At 36.0% G+C, this 27,028-nt stretch overlaps 1 protein-coding gene across 1 annotated transcript in view; it reads left to right on the forward strand.

Moving 5' to 3' along the window:
- Positions 1 to 512: 512 nt before the first annotated feature.
- The window catches only part of THEMIS (thymocyte selection associated), a 199,245-nt gene continuing 172,729 nt past the window's right edge, over positions 513 to 27,028 (forward strand). Inside the window, exon 1 of the mRNA XM_046004350.1 lies at positions 513 to 775. Coding sequence (XP_045860306.1) covers positions 685 to 775 — 91 coding nt within the window. The 5' untranslated portion in view covers positions 513 to 684. The remainder of the gene's footprint in view (positions 776 to 27,028) is intronic.

The raw sequence follows: 27,028 nt of genomic DNA on the forward strand, positions 1-27,028 counted from the left end.
CATTTTGCATATTGTGTCCCTCCCCCACCCTCCTTTAAGATTCAGCAAAATTTTTAATGTGGAACAATATAAAGTGGTTTCGATCCTCTCTCTTCAGAGTATCAGATTTCTCAAAAGAGCTGACACAGAGCACTTTTGTAACCAAATTTATTGTGAAAGCACTGAGAGTATGCAAATAAGGCACAAAGCCAAACTTTAGAAATGAGCTAAAGACATAAAGAATTAACATGGTGCCATTTTAAGATTAGACTCTAGTCCTGTATTCCTGTTCTTTTCTGGTTCAAAAAGCCACATGCAGCCCTAACTCCCAACAGTCTTGCCAGTGTTGTAGAGGCGCACCTGGGCTGGCAACAGACAGAGTGAGCTACTTACCAACTCTTGATTTTTTTTGGCGTTGTCTGTTCAGACATGCTCACCGCCCCCCCCCCATCCTGTTCTGCTTCAGTGTCAGAAGGAAATGAAGCCACAATGAGAACAAAAGAGCTGTCACACCTTTTGTCCCCTTCCTCCTCCTTCCCTCCTCACAGTCCTCCCCACATAGAGCTACTCCACCCTAGTGGGACTCTAGTGTGACATCCTTGCCTGCCTGAAAGAGGAATGACCAGCAGGGACAACATTTGCAAACAAGTGGCACCCAGAAGGCAGGAGCTTCTGTAAGTGCTTGAACTGTGCAAGACCCAAGCCATGGCATTGTCCCTGGAAGAGTTTGTTCACTCCCTTGACCTCAGGACCCTTCCTAGGGTCCTAGAAGTCCAGTCAGGCATCTATTTTGAAGGTAAGCACCCTCTTCTCCCTTGGCTGCTAGAAACTGCTAATAAGGAACTGGAGGGGAAATTTTAATAGAAAATATGTGAGTTCTGTTGAAAGAAAGGTGATCACAAGAGAGAGAAAGTAATTAACGGATAGGTGGTTACAATCCCAGAGTGCTAGAGAGAATAAACTAGATAGGAGACCGGGGTAGGTAAAGGAAAAGGAATTAAGTGAAGCTTTTTGAGCTTTTTTGTAGGCCTCTTAACAGTCCAACATGTCTCTTCTTTGAAATGGGTTATACTCCAAGAGTGAAGAGTTACTATGCCTGTTTATATCTCTAGAATATGCAAAATAAAATTTAGTGTTTTTTTTTAATAAAACAGCGATTAAAAACAAAGTGTTTAGAAAGAAAAACTAACCAAACTCTTAACCACTTTGCAGTGTTGCTTATGCCAACATTTCTTTCACTTTTTCTGTAGTGGCCTAACTCCTCTAATTCCTTAAATAATGACATTCTGATTTGAAGGCATAGAAATTAATATCTGCTAATCAAAATGATTTGTAAGAATCTATGTTGAAAAGTTAGAGTTCAGCTAAGATTCTTGAATAATAAGTTAGTGTGTTTTGAAGTGACTTACTGTATTAATTCATTAAAGGAATGTTAAATCCTACGGAATATACCTTAGAATCTTTAAGGAGTGAGTTTGAAAACATGTAAGACAAAGAGTTATTTTCTAGGAAAATAAACATTTCTAGTCACAAGAGTGGTAGAATTAGATTCAAAAAAACTACTGGGAAATTAAGTTAAATAACTGTTGGTAGGCAAATCTGTCCCATTCATAGATAGAATAGTGTTTTAGATATTATATTATGAAATAAAGATTGACAAATGTCAGATCTAGCTCATACACACATACACACACCTACCTGCTGTCCTTATCAGCTTGACATAGGGTTTTGTTGAATTCATTTGTAAATTAATTATGTGGAATCAGACCATATTATGAAATGTATCTTTGTTCCTAAGCCGGCCCCAAATCATTTTTTTTTTTTTTTGTCTCATGGTTTGTGCTTTTGAAGCTTTGCATGAGAAGTTACAAAGATATTTTTCTTTATTATTGTATATCAACTTTACAGTTTTATATTTCTCATTTAGTTTTTAATCCACTTGGAAGACACTTTGTGATACATTGTAGAGCGATCCAATTTTAGATTTTTCCATATAATAAACCTGATTTCCCAGTACCATTTACTAAGCTAGTCATCTTTCCCAATTTATTTGTGTTGCTACTTTAAATCATATTTGAGCTCACATCTGGATTAGTCTGTCTCTGAAATATTTCTTCTACTCCACTCGTCTTTTTTTTCGGTTGTTCTCAAATCACCCTATGTGTGTAACAATGGTTCCAGGCTAAGCGTTGTAATATATTTCATGTAGAGACCAGACCCTTGTTTTTACTCCTTTTTGCTATGTCGACTTAGCTATTCATAGACGTGTAATTGTGTTTTCAAAGAAATTAATTTTGTTACCGAAGAAATTCTACTAGAATTTTCATCAGGTTGTATTGAGTTTATAGATTAACTTGAGAAAATTTAACATCTTTATATTAAGTCTTACAAAAGAAGATAGCTTATTTCTCCATGTGTTCTGACTATCATCATTCTTAAATATTTTACTACTGTATTATACTTCAGTTAAGAGAAAAGAATGTACAGGGGTACCTGGGTGGCTCAGTTGGTTAAGCAACTGCCTTCAGCTCAGCTCATGATGCCAAGGTCCTGGGATGAGCCCCATGTCAGGCTTCTTGCTCAGCAAGAAGCTCCCTCTGTCTGCTGCTCTGCCTGCTGCTCTGCCAACTTGTGCGCGCTCTCTCTCTGTCAAATAAATAAATAAATAAATAAGAAAGAGAAAAGAATGTACAGTTTGATGAGTTTTCACAAGGTAAACACATTTATAGAGCCAACACTCAAGTCAAGAAATAGAAAATTGCAAATATTCTAAAAGCCCCAGTTTGTGCCCTTTCTCAATCATTATCTGCCATCCTCCTCAAAGGTAACCATTATCCTGACTTTTGTCCATTTATGAACTTTACATAAGTGAAAAAATTATAGTATGTGTTCTTTTTTGGTTGGCATATATATTCAACATTATCTTTGTGAAATCCGTCCATGATGTTCTATATAACTTATTCATTTTAATGTGTATAATATTCTCTTAGTTAACTATACCACAATTTATATATCCATTCTATTGCTCATGGGCATTTGGATTATTTCCAGTTTGGAGCTGTTACCAGTAACGTTGTCATGAACATTCTTGTACAAGCATGTTCACATGTCTGTACATGTGTGTTCACATGTCTGTGCATTTACTTGGGTATATACATAAGTGGAATTGCCATGTCATATGGTATGTGTATGTTCAGCCTTGATAGATACGTAAAACAGGTTTTCAAAGTAGTTATACTAATTTGCATTCCCACTAGCAGCATGTGTTTGGGAGTCCCAAGTAATCTGCGTCTTTGGCAATACATTTGATGTTATCAGTCTTTGTGATTGCAGTTATTCTGGTTAGAGTATAATGGTAGCTCATGGTTTGAGTTTGAATCTCCCCGGTGACTAATGAGATTGGTCACATTTTCATATGTTTATTGGCCTTTTGGAAATACTATTTTATTTTTTTAAGGATTTTATTTTCAGGTAATCTCCACACCCAACGTGGGGCTCAAACTCACAAATCTGAGATCAAGTGTTGCACACTCCTCTGACTGAGCCAGGTGCCCCCAGAAATGCTATTTTATGATAACATTTTTCATGTCCCTTGCTCATCTATTTATTGGATTTTGTAACTTCTTTTTATTGATTATACACACACACTTACATATGTGTGTGTGTGTGTGTATATATATATATATATATATATAGTGGGTCCTGACCTTTTGTCATCAACTTGTGTTGCAAATATCCTCTCTTAGTCTATAGATTGACATTTTATATTTTAAATGGCAGCTTTTGATGAATGGAAGTTTCTAATTTTAGTGTTAGTGTAGTCAGTTAATAATTATTTTCCTTTTTGTGTGTTGTCAAAGAAGATTTTCTTTACCTTAAGTTCATGAAGATGTTCTCTTAGCATCTATCCTATTTGTTTACTCCCTCCTTTAGATCTGCAGTCTACTAGAATTGATATTTTTTGTATATGATTTGAGAGTGCGATCAGTGATTATTTTTTTCTTCCATAGAACCAATTGGTGCAATGACTTTCATTGAAAAACTGTCTTTTTCTTACTGCTTTACTGTGCTATATTAGTCATAAACAGTGTCCATACATGTGTGGGTCTCTTTCCATAGCTTCTATTCTGTCCCATTCGACTAATTGTTATCCTTACATTAGTTTCACCCTATCTTAATTAACACATATTTGGAATAATACATAATTTATATTGTATATGATAATATGTTGCAAAAGCTGTGGCTCTCAAATTTGGATGCACATGAAACACCTGGAAAATATAAAAAAATAACGATGCTGGATTTCTCCTTAAAGATAAGGATTTGATTATGTAAAAGATACAGTATCACCATCAGGTTTTGTAAAATATCCCTGATGACTATAATATGCAGCCAAATTTGAGAATTATACTATGGAATAAGTTCTTCCAATTTATTATTCTCCTTCAATTTGGGCAGTTTGAATTTTTGTTTACACTTTAGAATTAACTTATCAACTTTCACAAAAGTCTTCTTGGCATTTTGCTTAGCAATGCCTTGCTTGAGAGAGACTTGGCATCATTTTAAATTAAGTCTTCTGACCCGTAAACCTGGTATAGATATCTAGTTATATAGATCTCCTTTCATTTTATAGCTTTTTTTTTGTGGAGTTCTTGTACCTCCTTTTATTATTAATTTGACTTTTTCATTCCATTATAAATAATATCTTTTGAAACTTTCATTTTCTCTTTCTTTGTTTTTTGAATTCTAAAAATAATACCTTTAGGTTATTTTGATTTGTTATGTACAGATTTATTATTATATGAATATTGATGTATCTTATTTATTCCTTCCAATTATTGTATTTTTTTTTCCTTCAGTTAAGGAACTGACTAGTGCTTCTACTATAATACTGAATAGGAATAATGATAAAAAAGGCACAACCACAAAGAGGTTTCAGTAATTCATCCTGAAGTATGTTTTAAGTTAAATAAGTTTCCATTTTCTGATAATTTTTTAAGTCATGAATGTATGTTTAATTTATCACATATTATTTCTGTGACTTTTGTGATGATTATATGTTTTTTGTATATATTGATTTTTAAAATGTTGAATAAACGTTTTCCCTGTGGAATAAAACTAACCTGGTCATATAGCACTAAATTTGGTTTACTAATTTTTTTTTTCTTTTAGGATTTTTGTATCTCTTTTGGAGAACGAAATTAGCTTATAATTTTTATTTCTTATAGTTTCCTAACCATGTTTTTGTACTGAGTTATGTTGACATTAATAGAATTTCTTGGATGGGGTCTTCTAAAATATGCAAATTTAGTGTTACTTCTCATTTAAATATTTAGTAGACTTCCACATGAAGCCATTCTGACCTGGGATTTCTAATATAGAGATCTTTTAATTATGATTCAGATTTTTAAATAGTAAGGTCTTCCTATGTGCAAGCATAGTTTCTCTCTCATTAAAACATAAACAAAACCCATCTAGATAAAGTATTAGAGTTCAATAAAATGTCTCCTAGATTAGTTTCTAGAATCCACAAATGTAAACATATATATATGTATTGCTATATTGACTGATAATCATATTTCTTCTGTTTTCTCATGGACTATCACTGACATAGAGGAATCAAGTAAATATCAGTGGTACTGATGAACTCTTGTTAATTCTAATAGCTTATCTTTTTTATTGTGTTGGTTTTCCTAAAACCAATAGATATCGATACCAGTAGAAAGTATCAAGAGTTGCATCTCTTTCCTACTATGTTTTGCAACCTTTTCTTCCCCTTATCTTTATATTGTAGGCCAGGGCCTTCAAAACTATTTAAGCAATAATGGGAATACTTGTCTAATTCCTATCATAAAGAAAATACATAAAAAATTTCTTTAAGCCTAATGTTCTAAGATTGGTATTTAACCTTCACTGAATTAAGGAAGTTTTCATCTATTCCTTGCTTTCTAGGTATTTTCATAGTAAATAGATATTGAACTCCATGAATATTTTTTCTTCATTGATTAAGATAATAATGTACTTTGGTTTCTTTAGTCTATTAATGTACATTACCTTTAAAGAATTTTTGAGTTGAGGGGCGCTTGTGTGACTCAGTCAGTTGAGTGTCTGACTCTTGGTTTCCACTCAGGTCATGAGCTCAGGGTTCTGGGATCAAGCCCTGCATGGGGCTCTGTGCTCAGCAGGGAGTCTGCTTGAAGAATCTCTCTCTCTCTCTACCCCCACTCCTACTTGCGTGCCTACTCACATGCACATGCTCTCTCTCTCAGAAAAAAAAATAAATCTGGGGTGCCTGGGTGACTCAGTGAATTAAACTTCTGCCTTTTGCTCAGGTCATGATTTCAGGGTCCTAGGATTGAGTCCTCCATCAGGCTCCCCGCTCATTGGGGAGCCTGCTTCTCCTCCCCTCTGCCTGCTGCTCTGCCTGCTTATGCACAGGCGGGCTCTCTCTCTCTCGCTGTCAAATAAATAATCTAAAAAATAAATTAAATAAATCTTTTTTTTTTTTTAAGAATTTTTAGGAAGGCTTAGTGGATTAAGCATCTTCCTTCAGCTCAGGTCATGGTCCCAGGGTCCTGGGATGGAGTCCTGCATGGGGCTCCCTGCTCAGCGGGGAGACTGCTTCTCCCTCTGCCCCTCCCCCGACTCATGCTCTTTCTCTCTCTCTCTCTCACAAATAAATGAATAAAATCTTAAAAAAAAAGAATTTTCGGGGCGCCTGGGTGGCTCAGTGGGTTAAGCCGCTGCCTTCGGCTCAGGTCATGATCTCAGGGTCCTGGGATCGAGTCCCGCATCGGGCTCTCTGCTCAGCAGGGAGCCTGCTTCCCTCTCTCTCTCTCTGCCTGCCTCTCTGTCTACTTGTGATCTCTCTCTGTCAAATAAATAAAATCTTTAAAAAAAAAAAGAATTTTCAAGTTGAAGATCCTTTCATATTATATATACATTTTCAAAATACAATTGTAGAATTGATATTTAAGATTTTTACATTTAATCACATTTGAAATGAGTCAATAAATTCATCTGTTTTCAATTCAAGGCAACACTAACTTCCTAAAATTAGCTATAGAGATTTTTGTTGTTTTCTATTTTCTGGGTAATTAAAAAAAACTTTGGAATTTTTCCTTAAAGTTTGGTAGGACTCCCCTATAAGAACTATTGACTGACCACAGAATTTTGGGGAGGAAAATCAGAATTTGGTTTGTTAATATGCCCTCTTCTTTTGCTTCTTTCATTGATTTCCGACTTGATTTTCATTATTTTCTTTCATTTCTCTTTTTGCTCCTTTGCTTATTCTTTAGTATCCTAGGTTGAATCAGTAGTCGTTTTAAAGACATTTCATGATTCTCTTGGTTGTAGTTTAAAACTGTAATTTTTCCTTTAAGTACTTCTTTAACTGTGTCTTGTGAATTTTGTCAGGTAGGATTGATTATGCAGCTCACAGTTTATTCCTTTTAATCTAATGACTATTTTATTTATTTACTGATAATATGGGATTTCTTTAGCTATTTAGCTATTCTTAGCTTTTCTTTTGCCCTTAATAATTTTGTTGTCTGTTAGAAAATAATAATCTGTACTACATTGTTTCTTTGAAATTGATTAAGACTTCTATCACTTTATGGTATGACATAACCTACTTTGGAAGTATTTCACATGTGTTCAAAGAAAGCATATGTTTTATTGTTTGGTATAACATTTCCCCATATATACCAAGTAGCTTGAGTTTTTCATTGTTTTGTTTTTGAATCTTGCTCTCATTGTGTATTTTTCATCTGCTTTATCATTTTCTGAAAGGGTTATATAAAAGAAATCCTTTTTCTGTTCACTTGTCTAGACCATTCCTCATTTCTCTCTTTTATTTTTGAGGTTGAGTTGTTGCATGTGCTTATGTTAATGAGGGTTATAGCTTCTTACTCTACTTTTGTCATCCTTTTCCCAAATGATTTTTTTATTAAGGTCTATTTTGTTAGATAATAATATGACTTTTCCAGTTTTCTTTTGGAATATTTTTTCTAAGCATCTACACTCAGTATTTTGGTGTCTTATTTTTAGTTCAGGGAAACATATTCTTTGTATTCTTTTTGCTTCTTCTAGTAGTATAAAAAGTCGAACCAGGGTTTGCCTATCTTGTGGTTATGATTCCATGACAGGAGATTTTGGGAGAAGAAAGGTTTGAGGGAACTTGAGAAAAAGTGGCACTGGTTTGAATGCTCCCACTTAACCACAGTAATAATAGGCAGGATGATACTCTAATAATATGTTGCTCATATTAAATCGCACTATTGATATGATGCATAAAATTAGGTTAAAAACTCAAGACTCTGCCTCCTGGCTGTTACAAATGAGAGATGATTTCACAGTCAACTTACAATGTTTGACATTTTCTCTGTCCCTCTTTCAAGAAAAATGGACTTCATCATAACCCTGAAGATTGATACGAAGATTAATTGAGCTATTGTACGTAAAATACTTAGCAAAATGACTGGCCCATAGATATCTTACAGGAAATCTTAACTATTATTATGATTGCCATATGTTGATATATAATGGGGAAAGCTGATCAATAATTTCTAAGATCAGGGTGCCTGGATGGCACAGTGGCTTAAAGCCTCTGCCTTCGGCTCAGGTCATGATCCCAGGGTCCTGGGATCGAGCCCCGCATTGGGCTCTCTGCTGGGCAGTGAGCCTGCTTCTTCCTCTCTCTCTGCCTGACTCTCTGCCTACTTGTAATCTCTGTCAAATAAATAAATAAAATCTCAAAAAATAATAATAATAATTTCTAAAATGTAAAATAAAACTAATCTGAATTCCACTGCTGTTACATGTACCAACATAAATTAAATATGGAGAAAAAAACATTAAAAGTTAAAACATTAACAATAAAAACACTCAGAGAAACCATAGAAGAATATATTAAACTAGGGATTTTAAAAAATGAAAAACTGAACTTGTGAAATAGAAAACTTCTTTATTAAAAAATGCATAAATGTTCATAAAATCATTAAAAAACAATAAACAAAAATGAATAAGACAAACATAGTGATCCGAAGGGGCACGTGTACCCGAATGTTTATAGCAGCAATGTCTACAATAGCCAGACTATGGAAAGAACCTAGATGTCCATCAACAGATGAATGGATCAAGAAGATGTGGTATATATACACAATGGAATACTATGCAGCCATCAAAAGAAATGAAATCTTGCCATTTGCGACGACGTGGATGGAACTAGAGCGTATCATGCTTAGTGAAATAAGTCAATCGGAGAAAGACAACTATCATATGATCTCCCTGATATGAGGACATGGAGAAGCAACATGGGGGGGTAGGGGGATAGGAGAAGAATAAATGAAACAAGATGGGATTGGGAGGGAGACAAACCATAAATGACTCTTAATCTCACAAAACAAACTGGGGGTTGCTGGGGGGAGGTGGGATTGGGAGAGGGGGAGCGGGCTATGGACATTGGGGAGGGGAGGCGAACCATAAGAGACTATGGACTCTGAAAAACAACCTGAGGGTTTTGAAGGGTCAGGGGTGGGAGGTTGGGGGAACAGGTGGTGGGTGATGGGGAGGGCACGTTTTGCATGGAGCACTGGGTGTTGTGCAAAAAGAATGAATACTGTTACGCTGAAAAAAAATAAATAAATAAAATCTATTCTGTCTGGTAAAAAAAAAAATGAATAAGAATTTTAAAATGGAAAAATATGTAAAGGGCAATTCATATGCCAGAAATTATATAAAAATTTTTCAAATTTATTTTATTTATTCAAAAATTTTTTTAAGATTTATTTATTTATTTATTTGACAGAGAGAGAGAGAGAGAGAGAGACAGCAAAAGAGAGAACACAAGCAAGGAGAGTGAGAGAGGGAGAAGCAGGCTTCCCGCTGGGCAGGGAGCCTGATGCCGGCCTTGATCCCTGGACCCTAGGATCATGACCTGAGCCAAAGACAGATGCTTAACGACTGAGCCACCCAGGCGCCCCCAAATTTTTCAAATTTATTAATCATAAAATGCTAATAAGTAATAAATCATTCTTAATCACCTCTGAGATCACAGATATCAAAAAGATTCACAAAACTTGTAGGCATGAATGTATAGAAATGAGAGGAGGCATGATCAGTGGGTATGTAAACCATTATAGACTTTCTAGGAATCAATTGTGCAGTATTTGTCAATATATAATATGTATAAACATCTGACTCCTAGAAATTAACTTAAAATATAATTATATAAAGCAAGGATAATGATTCTACTATAGTGATCCTAACAGCTTGTTTTACAGAGAAATATCAAGTGAAGCTCAGTAGGGAATAGTATGATAATATTGATGAGGTATTGCTCAACAGGCTAGAATTACAGTGGGGGAAAAACAGAAAGCCCCTATCCTACTGGATTCTATATTCCAGTGCATTGAACAAATGACAAACAAGTGATTGATTTAAAATATTTACAAGTGCCATGAAAACTACCTAGGAACTAAACAGGCAGACAGAAGGGATGCGTTTTTGTTTTTGTTTTTAAAGATGTTTTATTTATTTATTTGACAGAGAGAGATCACAAGTAGGCAGAGTGTGGGCTGGGGAGCAGGCTCCCCGCTGAGCAGAGAACCTGATGCGGGGCTTGATCCCAGCACCTGGAGGCCATGACCTGAGCCAAAGGCAGAGGCTTAACCCTCTGAGCCACTGAGGCACCCCAGGGATGTGTTTTTGATAGGATGATTAAGGCAAGTATCTCTGATGAGATGAAATTTGAGCAGGGGCCAGAATAAACTGAAGAAATAAGCCTTTCACAGATCTGGAAGAACATTCCCATAGAGGACAGAGCAAGTGCAAACCACCTAACCCCTTTCTTCATCTAATCAGGCAACTCGGAGGAAGCCGGTGAGAAAGAAGCTGAAGGGAGGCTGATGGGGATGAGGCTGAGGATGTGGGTAGACACAGATTGTGTAGGCCTTGAAGGCTCTAGGTGTACGTATTCTTCTGGCAGGTGGGGAAGCCAGTGGGGGCCTGTAACATAAAGTGATCAGGAAAGGCCACTCTGAAGAACTGATCTAGGAGCAGAGGCCTGAGGGTTGAGGAACAATTAGCCAAGAAAAGATCTAGGAGTTGAATGTTTCGGACAAAGTGAAAAGCTAGTGTAAACATCTGGAGACCAAAAAGAGCTTAGTCTGGGGAGTAGAAAAATATTCCTGTCACCTCTAACATAGAGAAGAAAGCAGAAAGGAAAGTCATAAGAGAAGATAGATGTTTGTGCATTCGATAGAGGGGTTGTGGAGACCAGGGGAAGAGGGCTTCAGTGGGGAATGCAAAAGCTCTGTAGTGGTCATGTGACATATAAATATCTGTTATTTATCCATGTAGAAATTTCAGGTAGACAATTGAAAAGCCAGTTTTGGCCACAGAATGATCTCATGGCTGGAATGCCCCATCTGTGACTTAATTGATCAGGACTTTATTTGATCATAGAATTCATCAGTTTAAAAAAAAATGAACAAGTACCCTTTATATGTGCATTTCTTTATTGACATTTATGGTCATTCTAAAACATACACTGTAATAAAAAGTGTAAGAGAAGTAAAGAGAAAATTAGCAATATGCACTATATATAGCATATGCTTAGAGCAGATTTTCATTACTGTTGGTGACTGTCAATCTATATGTGAAATACTCTTCATAAATCCGATTTTGGCAGCTTCTTTAGATAGTAGTTGTATGCAGCTGATGACAAGTTAGTACTAGGAATAGATGTGTCACTCAGCCCTTTTCTTCTTGATGGGCTCTGTAGTCTTCAATTCTCAAGTGTCTTTGTGAGCCTCTTGAAAAGTTATTGTCTATTTTGTGAGTTAGTATAGTTAAAATTAGATTATAATAATTCTTAAATCAACTTAACTTGATGCATAAAAAATCCATTATATGGAAGTATTGCAAGTCAATGAATGATTAGGACAATTTAAAAAAAAAAAATTCAGTTCCAGTGTAGTTAACATATACTGTTACATTAGTGTCAGGTGTACAATAGAGTGATTCAGCAGTTTCATATATCACTTGGTGCCCATCAAGATAACTGTACTCTTAATCCAGATCACCTCCACCCACCTCCCATCTGATAACCATCAGTTTGTTCTCTGGAGTTAAGAGTCTGTTTGGAGGTTTGTCTCTCTCTCTCTCTTTTTTCCTCCCTTTGTTTATTTTTTTTTCCCCTTGAATTCCACAGATTAGTGAAATCATACAGCATTTCCTTTCTCTGACTACGTATTTTACTCTCTAGATCCATCCATGCTGTTGCAAATGGCAAGATTTCACTCTTGAAATCTGAATAGTATTCCATTGTACATACACCGCATCTTTATACCACAGTCATCACGGGCTGCTTCCATATCTTGGTCATTGTAAATAATGCTGCCATAAACACAGGGGTGTGTATATAACCCTTTGAATTCATGTTTTTATGTTCTTGTGGGTTAACCCCCAGTAGCGCAATTACTGGATCATAGGGTAGTTCTATTTTTAATATTTTGAGGAACTTCCATGCTGTTTTACACAGTGGCTGCCCCAGTTTACATTCCCACCAACAGTGCACAAAGGTTCCTTTTTCTTGATTAGGACAATTCTTTTAACTCTCATTTTTTGGAATTCCCAATCTTAGTATAATGTAGCCTATTTTTGTCATGTGACCATTTGATGTAGGAATAAAGTAGGATTTTTTAATAGTAAATATTAGTAAAGTTTAAAATTAAATATTAGAAGGATGTCTGGCTGGCTCAGTCAGAAAAGCATGCAGCTCTTGATCTTGGGTTTGTGAGTTTGAGCCCCACATTGGGTGTGGAGATTGTTTAAATAAATAAAACTTTAAAAAAAAAGTTAAATATTAGGAAACACTTATATTAACTACTAGTATAACTTAATTTTCCTATTTGTTTAATATAGAAATGAACATGAATTGAAGCCCATATTTTATTCTCTTACCTCACATCTTTAATACTCTATGGAGTGTTGTAGCCTACTTTAGAGATCTGTGTTAGGAGATAACGTTAAGTGTCATCATAAATCCCAGATTAAAGCCTGGGTAAGCTAGTTCATGAATAATTATAATTGTAGATTACTTGACTTGTGTCACCTTATCATGTTCAGTTCTTTGAAAGAATAGTTTATCACCAAGGAACAAATAAGAAGAAAGAAAAAATGGTATTCATTTATTCCAATTTTCCCTTTAGAGTACATTATAAGATTATAATTCCTGACTTTTGTAGCCATAGGCCTTGTATTGGCCAATGGAATGAGAGCAGAAGTAATGTATATCATTTGGAGGGAGATGTTTTATGAACCTGTTCATAATCTAACATATTTCATTGTGGTAGACCATGTCAAAATGGAATCTTTGACACTTTGGGTCCCTAAATGACTATAATAATTAGATAGGTTTCCCTCATCCACCTGTAGTGGACATGTAATGGAATAAAAAATACACCTTTATTGTTTAAATCTTTAAGACTTTGATATTGTTATATGAGCATAATCTTAACTTCCCTGATTGATACAGGTTATATTTATTATGATTAGAACTGTACTTATTATCAATTTAAAAAAATTAAACATCAGACATACAAAGGAGACAGTCCTGTAATGCCAGAAAAGTTACTTGGTAATAATGCTACTGCATGTTCATGGGAAAGTGAGTTCACCATTCTGGGTCAGGAAACATTGTCCGTTGCTTCTTTAGCTACTCTCCATATTGTTAACATTACTGTTTATCACCGTTTGCCTCACTTGTGTAACCATTTTGACTTAAAAATTTGGCAAAAAAGGAAGTTTGCTTGCATTATGATCACATTCAATGAACTGGATTTTGAGACAGTTGGTTTTTCTGCTTTATAGAAATAGTGTATACACATGACTGGCAAATTGACAAATGCAGAAACATGAAATTATCAATTACTTCATCAGAGAAATACTATTAATATTTTATGCATTCTAATATTTATGAAATTTGGAATTAACTTTAAAAAAGAGAAAAATTGATGCCAAAATTCCTTTTCCCATGTTTTGTTTTTTCCCCCACAAGCTCCTTGGTTTAAGCCACCATAATTTATTGCCAGGATTATCAAAATATATGCTGAATTTCAGGTCCCCCTGCTTCTACTCATTCATATCTAAAATTTATTCTCAACATAGTATCCGGAGTCACACTTTGAAGTTGTACATCTGATTATGCCACTCCTGGCAGAAAGCCTCCAATGGCTCTCCATTTTTTTTTAAGTAAAAACTTTACAATGAGTAATAAGGCCCTCTATTTTTCCCTCCTTACTCCCATTAATTATATGAATTCCTGTTTAGCAGTCTCCTTCCAGCCATGCCAGCCTCTTCACTGTTCCTCAGACTTGAGGATATGCTCTTTTTTTTTTTAAAGATTTTTTTATTTATTCATTTGACAGAGAGAGATCACAAGTAGGCAGAGAGAGAGAGAGAGAGGAGAGAGGAGGAAGCAGGCTCTCCACCCAGCAAAGAGCCCAATGCTGGACTCGATCCCAGGACCCTAAGATCATGACCTGAGCCAAAGGCAGAGGCTTAACCCACTGAGCCACCCAGGCGCCCAAGGATGTGCTCTTAACTTAAAACTATGCTCATGCTCTTCCATGCTCCTGGCAAGCTCTTTTACCGGATGCCACCTTGGCTAACTCTTTTTTTTTTTTTTTTAAGATTTTATTTATTTATTTGACAGACAGAGATCACAAGCAGGCAGGGAGGAAGGCAGAAAGAGAGGAGGAAGCAGGCTTTTCATGGAGCAGAGAACCCAATGCGGGGCTTGATCTCAGGACCCTGAGATCATGACCTGAGCCGAAGGCAGAGGCTTTAACCCACTGAGCCACCCAGGCACCCCTTGGCTAGCTCTTTTATCTATGAGGCTTACCCTGGCCACCCTATTTGATACTGCAAATTTACCATCTTCCTTCTCTATATTCTCTTATCATGTTCCTCATTTTGTTCGTAGCGGAACATCTCTTTCCTACATACCATGTAAGTCACTTGTTGTTTATTTTTCTGTCTCTTCCTACAAGGTTTTTCTTGCAGTTTAATCGATGTATAATTTTCTAGCCTATAAAATTCATCCATTATAAGCGTACAATTAAGTGATTTTTTAGTACAATTTATAGAGTTGTTCAAGAACCACTGATTGTAGACCATTTCCATCTCCTCAAAGAAGTCTCTTGGACTCTTTCTTAATGATGGTCACTTGCATTTCCAGCCCTAGGCCACCACTGATATGCTTTCCATCTATAGACTTGCCTTTCCTTCACATTTCACATACAGTATTTAGTCTTTTGCATCTAGCTCTTTTTACTTAGCATAATTTTTGAGGCTCATTCATGTTGTAGCATATAGAGGTATTTTGTTCCTTGTTATTAGTATTTTATTGTATGGATAGACCACTTTTGTTTTCCAACACCCAGTAAAAGGACTCTTGTATTATTCCCTTTTGGAGATACTATAAATACTGTATCATTTTTACATTTCCATTTGCAATGTATTAAGATTTTTCAGTTTCTCCAAATCTTTACTGAAACTTTGTATTGTCTGTTTTTTATATTTTGCTCAATAGTATCTCACTGTAGTTTTATTTTAATTTTCTTATGACAAATGGTGTTGAACTTTTTTTTTCTTGTGCTTAATAGCAATTTGTCCTTTTTAAAATGAAATATCTCTTCAAATTTTTTTGCCTGTCTTTGTCTTCTTGTTATTGAGTTATTCTGTATACAAAATTACTATTTTTGGGGGGATGCCTGGGTGGCTCAGTCAGTTAAGTGGCTGCCTTCGGCCCAGGTCATGATCCCAGGGTGGTGAGATGGAGCCCTGCATCAGGTTGTCTGCTCTGTGGGAAGCCTGTTTTCCCTCTTGTGTTCCCTCTCTCGCTGTGTCTCTCTCTTTGTCAAAAAAATAAAATCTTTTAAAAAATTATTATTTTTTTATATAAAAATCTGTATAAAATCATTTCTGTATTCTGGGTATACAATGGCAAATATTTTCTTAATGTCATCTTTTGAAACACAAAATTTAAATTTTGATGAAGTCAAATTTATCAATTTTTTTTGTCCTTAGGGCTCATGTTTTTATTCTCATGTTACTAACCCAAGATCACAAAAGCTTCTCCCTATGCTTTATGTTGGAGGAGTTCCCCAGATGACCCCCAGTTTTGATGATTTTTTTAGGAATACAGAGCTCAGTAAAGCTGTTATACTCAGTTATAGTATATTATAGGGAAGGGATACAGATTAAAATCAGGAAAGGAAAATGGCATAATATAGGGCAGAGTTCATGAGAAAACAGGCAAAACCTGCCAGTTGTCCTTTCCTGGTGGAGGTATATGGAAAGTACTTAAATCTCGTAGCACTAATGTGTCACAACACAGAGTATCTCCAGTTTAGGGAAGTTCGTCTGTGCCTTCATGTCCAGGGTTTTTATTGGAGCAGTCACGCAGGCAGAGAATATTTGTTAACAGACCCTAGCTACTGAGTCTCCAGTCTCTGTAAAGGTCAGGTGAAACAGTGTGAATAAAAACAGGCATTCGTCATAAATCACATTGTTATCATATACTATCTGGTGTAGTCCAAGAATCCAGATGTACAGAAATACTATTTTCAGGGAGGATACTCCAAGGATTTAGGTTTTATCTCTTAGAAGCCTGTCAAAGGGCTAGTCCTTTCTTTGGAATGTCCAGGGTTTGAGCATTTCAACCCGTTACTGCATAGTTTTCTTTTAGAAGAGTTTTATTTCTTATCTTTACATCGAGGATCTAGTTGAGTTAGCTCGAATTTTCTAAAGCCTTAAATTCAGGTAATGGAAGAACTAAGCAAATCTCTACACAGGAACAACTCAGGTTAGAAAATGTTCACTCTAATTGAGAGAATGAGAGGGTTATTCAAACAGGTATCTGGGTGAATGGCTTTCCAAGCCTAGGGAACATCTTCAGCAAAATGTTATGGCAAGGATGTATTCACATATTTCAGGGAAAAAAGTGAGAAACCAGTGAGATTGGAAGGAAGAGGAGAGTGATCAGAAATTATATCAGAGAGGAAATCATGCAGAGCCCCATATAAGGGCCTTTGTACATTCCAATTTACTCTTGAAAGAATCGGGAATGTGGACATACCAATCTAAATTAGGAAAACAACTAAAACAATGCTAGAATTCTCTTCACAATGAATTTAGACACCATCACCCATTTTTCTCACTCTTTATCAAGAAGGACAATGCTGATAAAACCACACATTTGCAGAAGTCAGAGCATAGTTTTGCTTCAATGAGTCCATAAATACAATGTTCAAATATGTTTCTTATAGCAAAATTTAAATATTGTGAAGATGTTTTTCCCCTTTTGGGAGATAAAACTTTTAAGCATCATATTTTGAATATAAAAATATTATTTTTCTCCCTCCAAAATCATGGAACTTATTTCTTAAAATTACATATCTATCTCCTTTCATTTCTTCCTTCTGTTCTTTCTTCCTTCTATAAAAGAATGAAATATGGCTTTTGTCCTTAAGAACTCCATAAGTCAGTAAAAGGAGATTGGTTTTTAAAATTTTAAAATTCGCTTTTAAAATTTATGAAACAATGCAAAAGGTGCTCTACTAGACAAGAACTGTTTTGAGAACACTGGGGAGAGCACAGCTTATGACCCAAGAAGTCCGAGAAAGATTGACAGGAGGTGGTGGCATTTTTTGCTTCGTGCTACAGCCTATGTGGAAGATGAGCAGGTAAGTAAGAAGTTCTCAGAATGAGAGAAAAGTGCTTAGAGTGTTTTACAAGCTTGAACATTCAAAATATGGCTCAGGAACAGCTCAGGGAATAGTAGGTAATCAGGTAATTACGGACGTATTTTGAATGGCTTCTGAACTGTAATAAAGATACTGAATTTATTCTGTAATCAATAGGACTTTTAAAAGATGTTACTTTGTAGTGTGTTTTTCTGATTACAAAAAGTCAAAAAGGCAAAAAAAAAAAAACCCAAAAAACAACAACCCCCCCCCCATCCATGCTAGTTTGTGTAGATGTAAGACAAACACCAGAAATTAAAAGCAGCTCTAAATATGGGGACTAGACAGAATCTGTTGGTCTTTTTGGGTACAGTCTTCTGAACTTGAAAGTATATGAGAAGCAGTGAGCAACTGGGAGGAGCTGATGACAGACCTGAGGTTCCTGGATTAAGTAAATGTGGTAGATGACTTAAAAATATGACTTTGAAGAGTTATTACAAGAGCAGCAGTGGTTTTGAAGATGGAGGCATGATTCAGTTAGAGTCCAATGAGTTTAAAGCTGCCACAGAAGGTTCAGATGCAAATGAATATTGGACCATCAAAAACGTTATGTCTGACTTAAAAGGAGTAGTAGAATTACCAGGTTTATCATTACAAATTCGTAAGTGGATGAAAGAAGACTTGTTTCTTCAGGGATTGTCCTATAGTCCCTATGTCAGGTCCGAAGAAATATGTGGGTCTCAGTGAAGACCACATTGGAGGTGTGGACAGAGGAGGAGCGTGTCAAGCCAAACAGCAACAACAGAACCCCCCAAACCCTCAAATCCTCCTGTGTGTTGGTGGAGAAGCAGGAAAAAGTAAGGTAGTTCAATGATGAAAAGAAATGGCATAAAGCACTAGATTAAGAGAGTGTCAGGGATAAATGTTTGCTTTCAGCACATGGTTTATGGTAGGTAATTAATTTTAATGGTAGCCCTATATCCTGAAGCCTTATTATGGGCCAGGCACTGTGCTCTGCCCTTTGTATATAGATTTGGGTGTGTAAGTGTATGTAATTCATATATAAATATATTTTATATGTGTTTGTCTATCCATAAATATATCTAAATATATCTAACATGACATATGCAAATAAATGAAACTTTATATATGCTTATCTGTACACAAATTTAGTGTTAATATGTGTAAATATAATTCATAATGTTTATAAAGACATTTAATCCTTGGAGGTATCTTGTGAGATGATTATTATTATTTCCATTTTCAAGACCACCACCTATTTGCCATTATCACTTGCCTCTGGCCCAAGGATAAAACTTAGGGCTTTTTTCTTGCTCTGCTCACCCGAAGAGCTTATGAAATTCTGTAGTGAATCCTATCATTATAGACCATCCATGTTTTTAATAACTTATTACTGATTAATGACTGTGATTGTAATTTGATAAGTATGACATTAAATAATTAACTCTAAAAATGGTTGAATAAGTACAGTGAATAATGATACTTAGTGAATTGTGCATTATATGAACATGACTTTTATGGATTTGATGCATATATGAGAGTTCATATGGCAAAAAATTACACCTGTTTTAATGCCAACATAATTATTTATGGCTAATTGAACTTAATTTTCTTTAGGCTTACTCAGCTAAGGACATGATAGTAAAAGCAGGGCAAATCTGAAAATTATGGCATTGCTTTCAATAAGCATTTATTCAGGGGCGCCTGGGTGGCTCAGTGGAATAAGTCTCTGCCTTCAGCTGAGGTCATGATCTCAGGGTCCTGGGATCGAGCCCCGCATCGGGCTCTCCGCTCAGCAGAGAACCTGCTTCCCCCTCTCTCTCAGCCTGCCTCTCTGCCTAATTGTGATCTCTATCTGTCAAATAAATAAATAAAATATTTTAAAAAATAAGCATTTATTCATATTTCATGGGGTTAAAGTATTCAGGCACAAAAAATCTTTTTTTCTCTTTTTGAGAAACCACTATCACAACAGTGATAGTCTTTCATGTGGTCTTATGAGGAATGAGATTATACAAAAATCTAAGGAAATATGGCCTGCCACATTTTTAAAAAAGAATTTTAGCAAATCAAAACAGAATACCAGTATTTATCTACATGAATTTATACTTTATATATTTATTTATTTATGTATTTTTAAGAGATTTATTTACTTATTTTAGAGAGAGCGTGTGCACGCGACAGCATGGGGAGGGTCTGGGGGAAGGGGAGAGTGAAAGATTCTCAAGCAATCTTCCTATTGACCAGGAACCCGATGTGGGACTGGATCTCATGATCTCATGACCCCAAGCCCATGACCTGAGCCGAAACCAAGAGTCAGACACTTAACCAACTGAGCCATCTGGGCCGCCCAGTATATGTATAAATATTTACTAAAGACAAGAAAACAATATTTCTAAAGTGGGGTTTTTCTGCATGTTTGTAACATGTTCTGTTGAGCTTCACAGTCATGAAACTGTGGTTGAGAGTTAGGACAGCACAAGTTCACAGATGTTGAAAATTGAAAACTTTTTATATCTAAGCTTTTTTTTTTTTTAAGATTTTGTTTATTTATTTGAGAGAGAGAGAGAGAGAGACGGAGATAGCGAGAGAGAGCTTGAGCGGGGAGAAGGAGAAGCAGGCTCCCGACTGAGCAGAGAACATGGGGCTTGATCCCAGGAGCTTGGGATCATGACCCAAACTGAGGACAGATGCTTAACTAACTGAGCCACCCAGGCACCCAGAGCTTTAAAATGAGGTAAAGCTCATTATATCTCCAAATTTAAAATTGATAATGATTTATGAAATAAATGGAAATCTGCTTTGTTTCTGCCACTGGCATATATAGCTGGACACTAAAGTGAGTATTCAGAAAACTTAAATATTTAGTTTCATTAAAAAATATGAATTGAAATTATATTTGGTAATATGCAAAAATTACACTTGTAGCTACATTCTTTTACAGCGTAATATTGTTTGAAATTATGTTGAATTTTTTTCTATGAAAACTGTGGAACCTTGTTTTGTTATCTCGGACTTGACACCTCAGTTAACTGTATAATTTGGCTCCTAGAATGCCTTCAGGCCATACACTATGGGTCAATGAGAAGGTACCCTTTCAGTGTAAATTAAACATTACATTAAAAAAAATAAGAATCAAAATGTTTGAAGTTTCAAAATGTAAAAGAATTTTAAAAGTTCAATGCTTTTTGGTTTGTGGGCTTGAATGGAATACTTTTTTCCTTAAAATTTAGCTCAAACAGGGCTTATTTTAGGAGAAAGTCCTAAAATAGGTACATTAACAACAAACAAAAGCAGCTCAGAGAAGAGTAATTGCAGTTGTATTACAAACAAAAGCTGTAGAGCAAAGTAACTGCCAGAAAAATTTTTGTGTTGTTTACTTAAGTGGAGATGTTCCAAAATGTGGACATTTTTGTATAATGGAGTACATTATTCACATCTGTAGTGGAGTATTCACACTTAAACATTTCTAACCTATTTATTGTTAAGTACCGATCTTGACTATGCAATACAAAGTTAAAAAATGGAATGCTGGCATATGTTTTGCATATAATCATGTAAATACAGATTATTCACATGCTTACTTCATTTTGTAAGTATAAAGAAATGACTGAGCAAGAGGTTAAGTAAAAATTGTATTGTCTGCTAGATTTTCAGATGCTATGAAAATGGGCATTTTGGTTTGGGATATTAATTTCCTAAATTCATTTTATCTTATTTTATTTTTTTTACAGATTGATTGCATTTATTTATTTTTTTTAATTTCTTTTCAGCATAACAGTATTTGTTGTTTTTGCACCACACCCAGTGCTCCATGCAATACGTGCTCTCCCTAATACCCACCACCTTGTTATTTTTTTTAAGATTTTATTTTTTATTTGACAGAGAAACACAAGTAGGCAGAGAGAGAGGAGGAAGCAGGCTCCCTGCTGAGCAGAGAGCCCAGATGCAGCCCTGAGATCATGACCTGAGCCAAAGGCAGAGGCTTAACCCACTGAGCCACTCAGGCGCCCTCCTAAATTCATTTTAATTGGTAAAAATTATTGGTCTCAATTATTTCACATTGAGCAAGATTTACAAAAGGAAGAGAATATAGAAATTTTGCCTTAAGTGTGGTAGTTCATGTTTTTGTATATTATGTATACAAATATTTTTGTATATTATGATACTGATTAATTTTTTTAGGCACTGCTAAGTGACTAGTGAATAAGTATTGAGAATGGAAGAGAAAGTAACTTCAAGTAATGTGTAAAAAAATCTGAAAAATTATTTTTAGAAATGTCTTTGGTGCAACGTCCAAATTCTTGAATTTAAAAACTTTACATTTTAATTAGCACATCTGCTTTGTTTACTACCAGTAAATATTTAGAATCACTTCCCTTTTTAAAAACTAAGACTTAAAAGCCATAAGATGGCATTTACTTAAATAAGAAACATATCTTTTTTTACATGAAATAATGCTTTTTAAATGGTAATGAATGGTCCTTATTTAAAACTTTGTTAAAGAAAAATAATTTACTGGAAAATGGAGCAAGTTTTCTACCAATCTGTGTAATGAAATTGGCTATCCAATTTTCTGATTCTTTTGAACAGTAATTAGATTTTAAAAGTTTTAGTCTAGGGTAGAAGTGTTGGTTTTAGTGATTCAGCATTTGTGTCAGTTAGGGAAAGAACACCTAACCCGTAAACAATGCGCCAATTCTAACCACAAACTCAAGTACTTTTTTTTTTTTTGACTTCTCAATTGACATCAGGAAAAGCTTAAAACATACCTCAACAATTTTTTTCCAGAACTCCTGAAATCAAATCATGTTAGTTTTGAATTAACCATTCATTGTCAGAAACCACTCTGCTTTTGAACATTAATACCATAGTAATTTAAAATTCTATTTAAATATAGTGTATATAATTTATTACAGAAGTTAAAATCTGCAGCGATTTAGCATGTTAAAAGAATTTATAGAATCTTGAAAATGATGGAAATTTGAACTTGTCTTAGGTCAGAAACAGGCTGACCCTTAACTCTTCCCATTCTCTCTTCCTTCCATTCCCCTTTGTACCTTAGTCAAATGAGATCGGAGAGATATACAGGTCTTTGACAGTAATGTATTGTATAATATATTTATACAGTAGGTGTCATCTCCATTATTGTTCTCTTAATTTATTTGTGCTTTCTTTGAACGAAAACACTGGGTTTTATTTTATACCACCCCCGCCCCCCCGCATGTTTTACTACAGTACATAACGGGTACTCAAAGTACTTTACTGTTAAGGAGCATTGGTAAATATATCCAATATATATATTCCAGATCAACTATACAGGCATTATGTTCTTTTAAAAAATCAGAAGAACGCGGTGGTTATGACCGTAGTGATTCAATTAGACCCGGCCAGGAGTTGGGGCAGAAGTGGGCTCAGGAGTCATAGATTAAGACCTCCGGAGGAAGGTTACTGCAGTTGTACCTCCGTGGCCCCCGGGGGAAAATCTGAAACAGAGGACCGGCCCGGGGGACGGCAGATTGTAAATCCTGGAAGACCAGCTCAGCTAGACACGTCAGGTCGGAAACCCGAGCACTGGGCGGACAGCTCCAGCTCCTGAAATACCAGCCATAGGCTGGGCGGACGGGATGCGGCTGCCCCGCCTCTGCCGCCCCTCCCGCCTGGTGTCGCAGGCACAGCCGCCTCAGCAGACTGAAGCAGCTCACTCACCCTCCTTCCCTAACAGCCCTAAGGATCCGTTTTCTTTTTTTTCCCCTACACCCTGTCCCCGAATAAAGTGCCGGTTTTTTAAAACGTAATTTTCTACATTTCTAGTAAATCTACTCCTTTTAGAATGAGACAGCATTCTAGAGCAACGAAACGAACCTTGTTTTATAGAGGCAGACACTTAGCTAACGTTATGTTTTTGTGCATTTATTCCATGTCAGGACACGCTTTTTTGTAACATATGCTCGACAGGTTTTGTGATCACTCCTGGATTGCCACAGTTTTTGTGCACTATTAGATCATTTGAACTTTCAGATAATGTGCCTAAGGGAGGTTTCTTTTTTTCAGTATAAAAGTATTATCTTGAAGTAGATTTTTTAAAGTGGACATTTAATAAGCTACTTATTATTGTAACACATGCTTTAAAACTTATATGAGTGATAGAAGTAACCACTAGAGATAGAAGTAAGAATGAAAATTTTAATTTCTGCTACTAAGAACATTTTCTTCTTACTTGGAATACTGAGCCATTCATTTGCAAATTCTCATTAAAAATTTGACAGTGAAATTAACTAGTGATTGATGCCATTCATCTAACAAGTGACCTATGGCATTGTGTTTTTACTGTTGGGCTTCATGCTAGTTGCTTTTCTAATTTATATTCCTTTGAATAAAGAAAAGGAGAATTATTAAGAAAATATCATGCTTTAAAGAAAAACACAGGCTCACCGCTCCGTTAAAATTCAGCAGCTTTTGGGGTACCTGGGTGGCTCAGCCAGTTAAGTGTCTGCCTTTGGCTTGGGTGGTGATCCCAGGGTCCTGGGATGGAGCCCTGCATCAGGCTCCCTGCTGGATTGGAAGCTGGGTTGCTGCTGGGTTGGAAGCCTGCTTCTCCCTCTCCTGCTCCCCTTGCTTGAGTTCCCTCTCTCCCTGTGTCTCTCTCTGTCAAATAAATAAAATCTTCAAAAAAAAATTTAGCAGCTCTTACTTATTAAAGTAAACCATTGATGAATATTAATTTCATGCTGTGTAATAAGAATTTAAAAAATCATACTAATCCCGCTGGAGAATATGAATGTTGTTGCAAACTGACCAGAATTGATTTGGTCACTCACCATTATTAGGTTATTTTTGATAAACATGTATTGCCCTCAGTCCTTGGAAACACATGGTCACGTGCAGTAAAATAAAACCTTAGATCAAATTTTGTGAAATGTGAAACACTTATTTGCAGCCAGGCATAAAAACAGTTATATGACCTGGGTGTCAGCTCGATGTAGGCCTGGTTGTTTGTCTTTTTACAAGCTCTGATAACACCTTGCAGGAATGGTTCATTAGAGATGTCAGCAATATTCCAGAAGTGGAATCCAGTTACCTTTCTAATTAATGTCAGAACGGCTTTGAATCAGCCACTGAATCAGGGCTGTGAAACATAGAGCCCATGTTGAACTTACTAGATTCTTTTACCCCTTTGCAAGGCAGGCATGTCCATGTTACCTTTAGAATTAATCAACATAGTTTCAACATCACTCATTTCACCAATGAAGTAGTATTACTAATATTCATATTTCTAGTTAAGAAACTTCTGGGGGCACCTGGGTGGCTCATTGGGTTAAGTCTCTGCATTTGGTCCAGGTCATGATCTCAGGGTCCTGGCATTGAGCCCCATATCGGGCTCTCTGCTCAGCAGGGAGTCTGCTTCCCCCTCTCTCTGCCTACTTGTGATCTCTCTCTCTCTCTCTCTCTCTAAAAAATAAATAAAATCTTAAAAAAAAAAAAAGAAACTTCTGTGTTAATAGGAGATAAGTGTAGGTGAGACCTGTGGTAGTTGTTTAAAGAATATGGACTTCAGATTAATCTTTTGTGTATTAATTAGTCACCTTGAGTTTATATTTCTGATTATTGTGCTTCAAATGTTAACACGTTCCTCATGTCTTCCCTAGGGGGGCTATAGGTTAAAACTAATGAGCATACACATAGGTACCTCACTGTCTATACTGAAGTATTTGAAATAAATGACATGCACATGATGGTCATGTCTTCATACATGTCCCAGATACTCTATTCTTCTAGCTCTCAGTGGAGATTTATCCTTAGAGTTGCTTTTTTGGTTTTGCTCTTAGAGTTTTATCTAAGTCCTAAATTTGTAGGATTTCTCAGGCTGACATATGTAGTCTGGATTCCTCTTTACCTAGTTACTGATTTGTAACAGTATTTCACAAACCCAAGTAAACTTTGGAATCTACTGGGGAATTTAAAAATTAAAAAGAAAAAATCTTAAAAAAAAAAAATTCTCCTGGGTTCCACCCCAGAGAATCAGATTTAGAATTCTTAAAGTATAGTGCAAGAATCTGGATTTTTTAATTTTTCCTGATTAGTTTTTGTGCAGCCCATTGGCAAAGAGCTGTTTAAGAGGAACTAGATGGGACCATCTCTGCTTGAGGATGAGCATTTGATAACAGAAACAATATATCAAGAACTGAGCTCCTTGGTCCCCTGCCAGTTTTTTTCTTCTTGTTAATCATCATTCACTCAGTGCCCCAGCTTCACAGTCTGGAAGTCATTTTGGCTCATTTTTCTACTTTTACCAGTTTATGGAGGGCCATTTCAGGTTTGCAGCTGCCATTCTATTCAGGCTCTTGTCCAGCGGTACCTGTAACACGTCTCATTGCCCCTGGTCTTTTGTGACTCTGCAAGCAGCTCCTGGGAAAGCTATCGTAGAGTCATAGCACTGCATTGCCTGCAGTTCAAATTACTGTCAAGTTTTCTCCAACTCCTGACTTTTTATTTTGTAATCAGATCATCTTGGAAAGATATTTGACGTCGGATAATCCTTTAACACCTGTTAATTTAAATCTGAAAAGTGATATATTTTCTTTCCGGAATGCCCTTTCCATCATTTTTAATAACCAGCCATCCAGATTGACTCCTTTTGGCCATAATCACATTTTAACTACTTACATGTATAAGAGAGTCTACTCTAACTTGTTTGTTGCTGACTTCATTAACATGAGAGGACAATCAAGGTGCTAAAAGGATGCCCAAACTGACGGAGCTCTGAATCACTTTATCCACAACAAAATCTAGGCTCTCTTCTAAGCAACCCCCCCCCGCCGCCTTTCCTTAGTAGGAAAAGGAAATTCTATTTAGTATAGAAGCCACTAGCCATATGGTGCAATTTACATTTAAAATTAAGTAAATTTAAAATTTAAGTTCCTTAGTCAATAGTTTCATTTCAGGTGCTCATGAACTTCATGTGGCTATTAGCTGCAGTGCTGATAGCTTACATTATACTATGTCCATCACTAAAGAAAGCTCTATTGGATGGTGCTGCTCCAGAGTTTCTCAGGGAGCCCCAAAGGTGAAAGAGGCTCACATGTCTTCTAATATTAATATAACCCACTGCCTCTACCTCTGCTACCACTCTCCTAAGGACTTACTGCAGTTTTGTGGTTATAAATTTTCTTGGCTGCTTCTACCACTTTACCTTGTCTGAATGTGTTTGTGTTCGACTCAGGCTTTCTCAGTCTGTCACTGATGTGGAAAGTTGCAGTGCAGTATGTGCATAG

Source organism: Meles meles, chromosome 5 (assembly GCF_922984935.1).
Source record: "Meles meles chromosome 5, mMelMel3.1 paternal haplotype, whole genome shotgun sequence".
In the NCBI taxonomy this organism is placed as follows: domain Eukaryota; kingdom Metazoa; phylum Chordata; class Mammalia; order Carnivora; family Mustelidae; genus Meles; species Meles meles.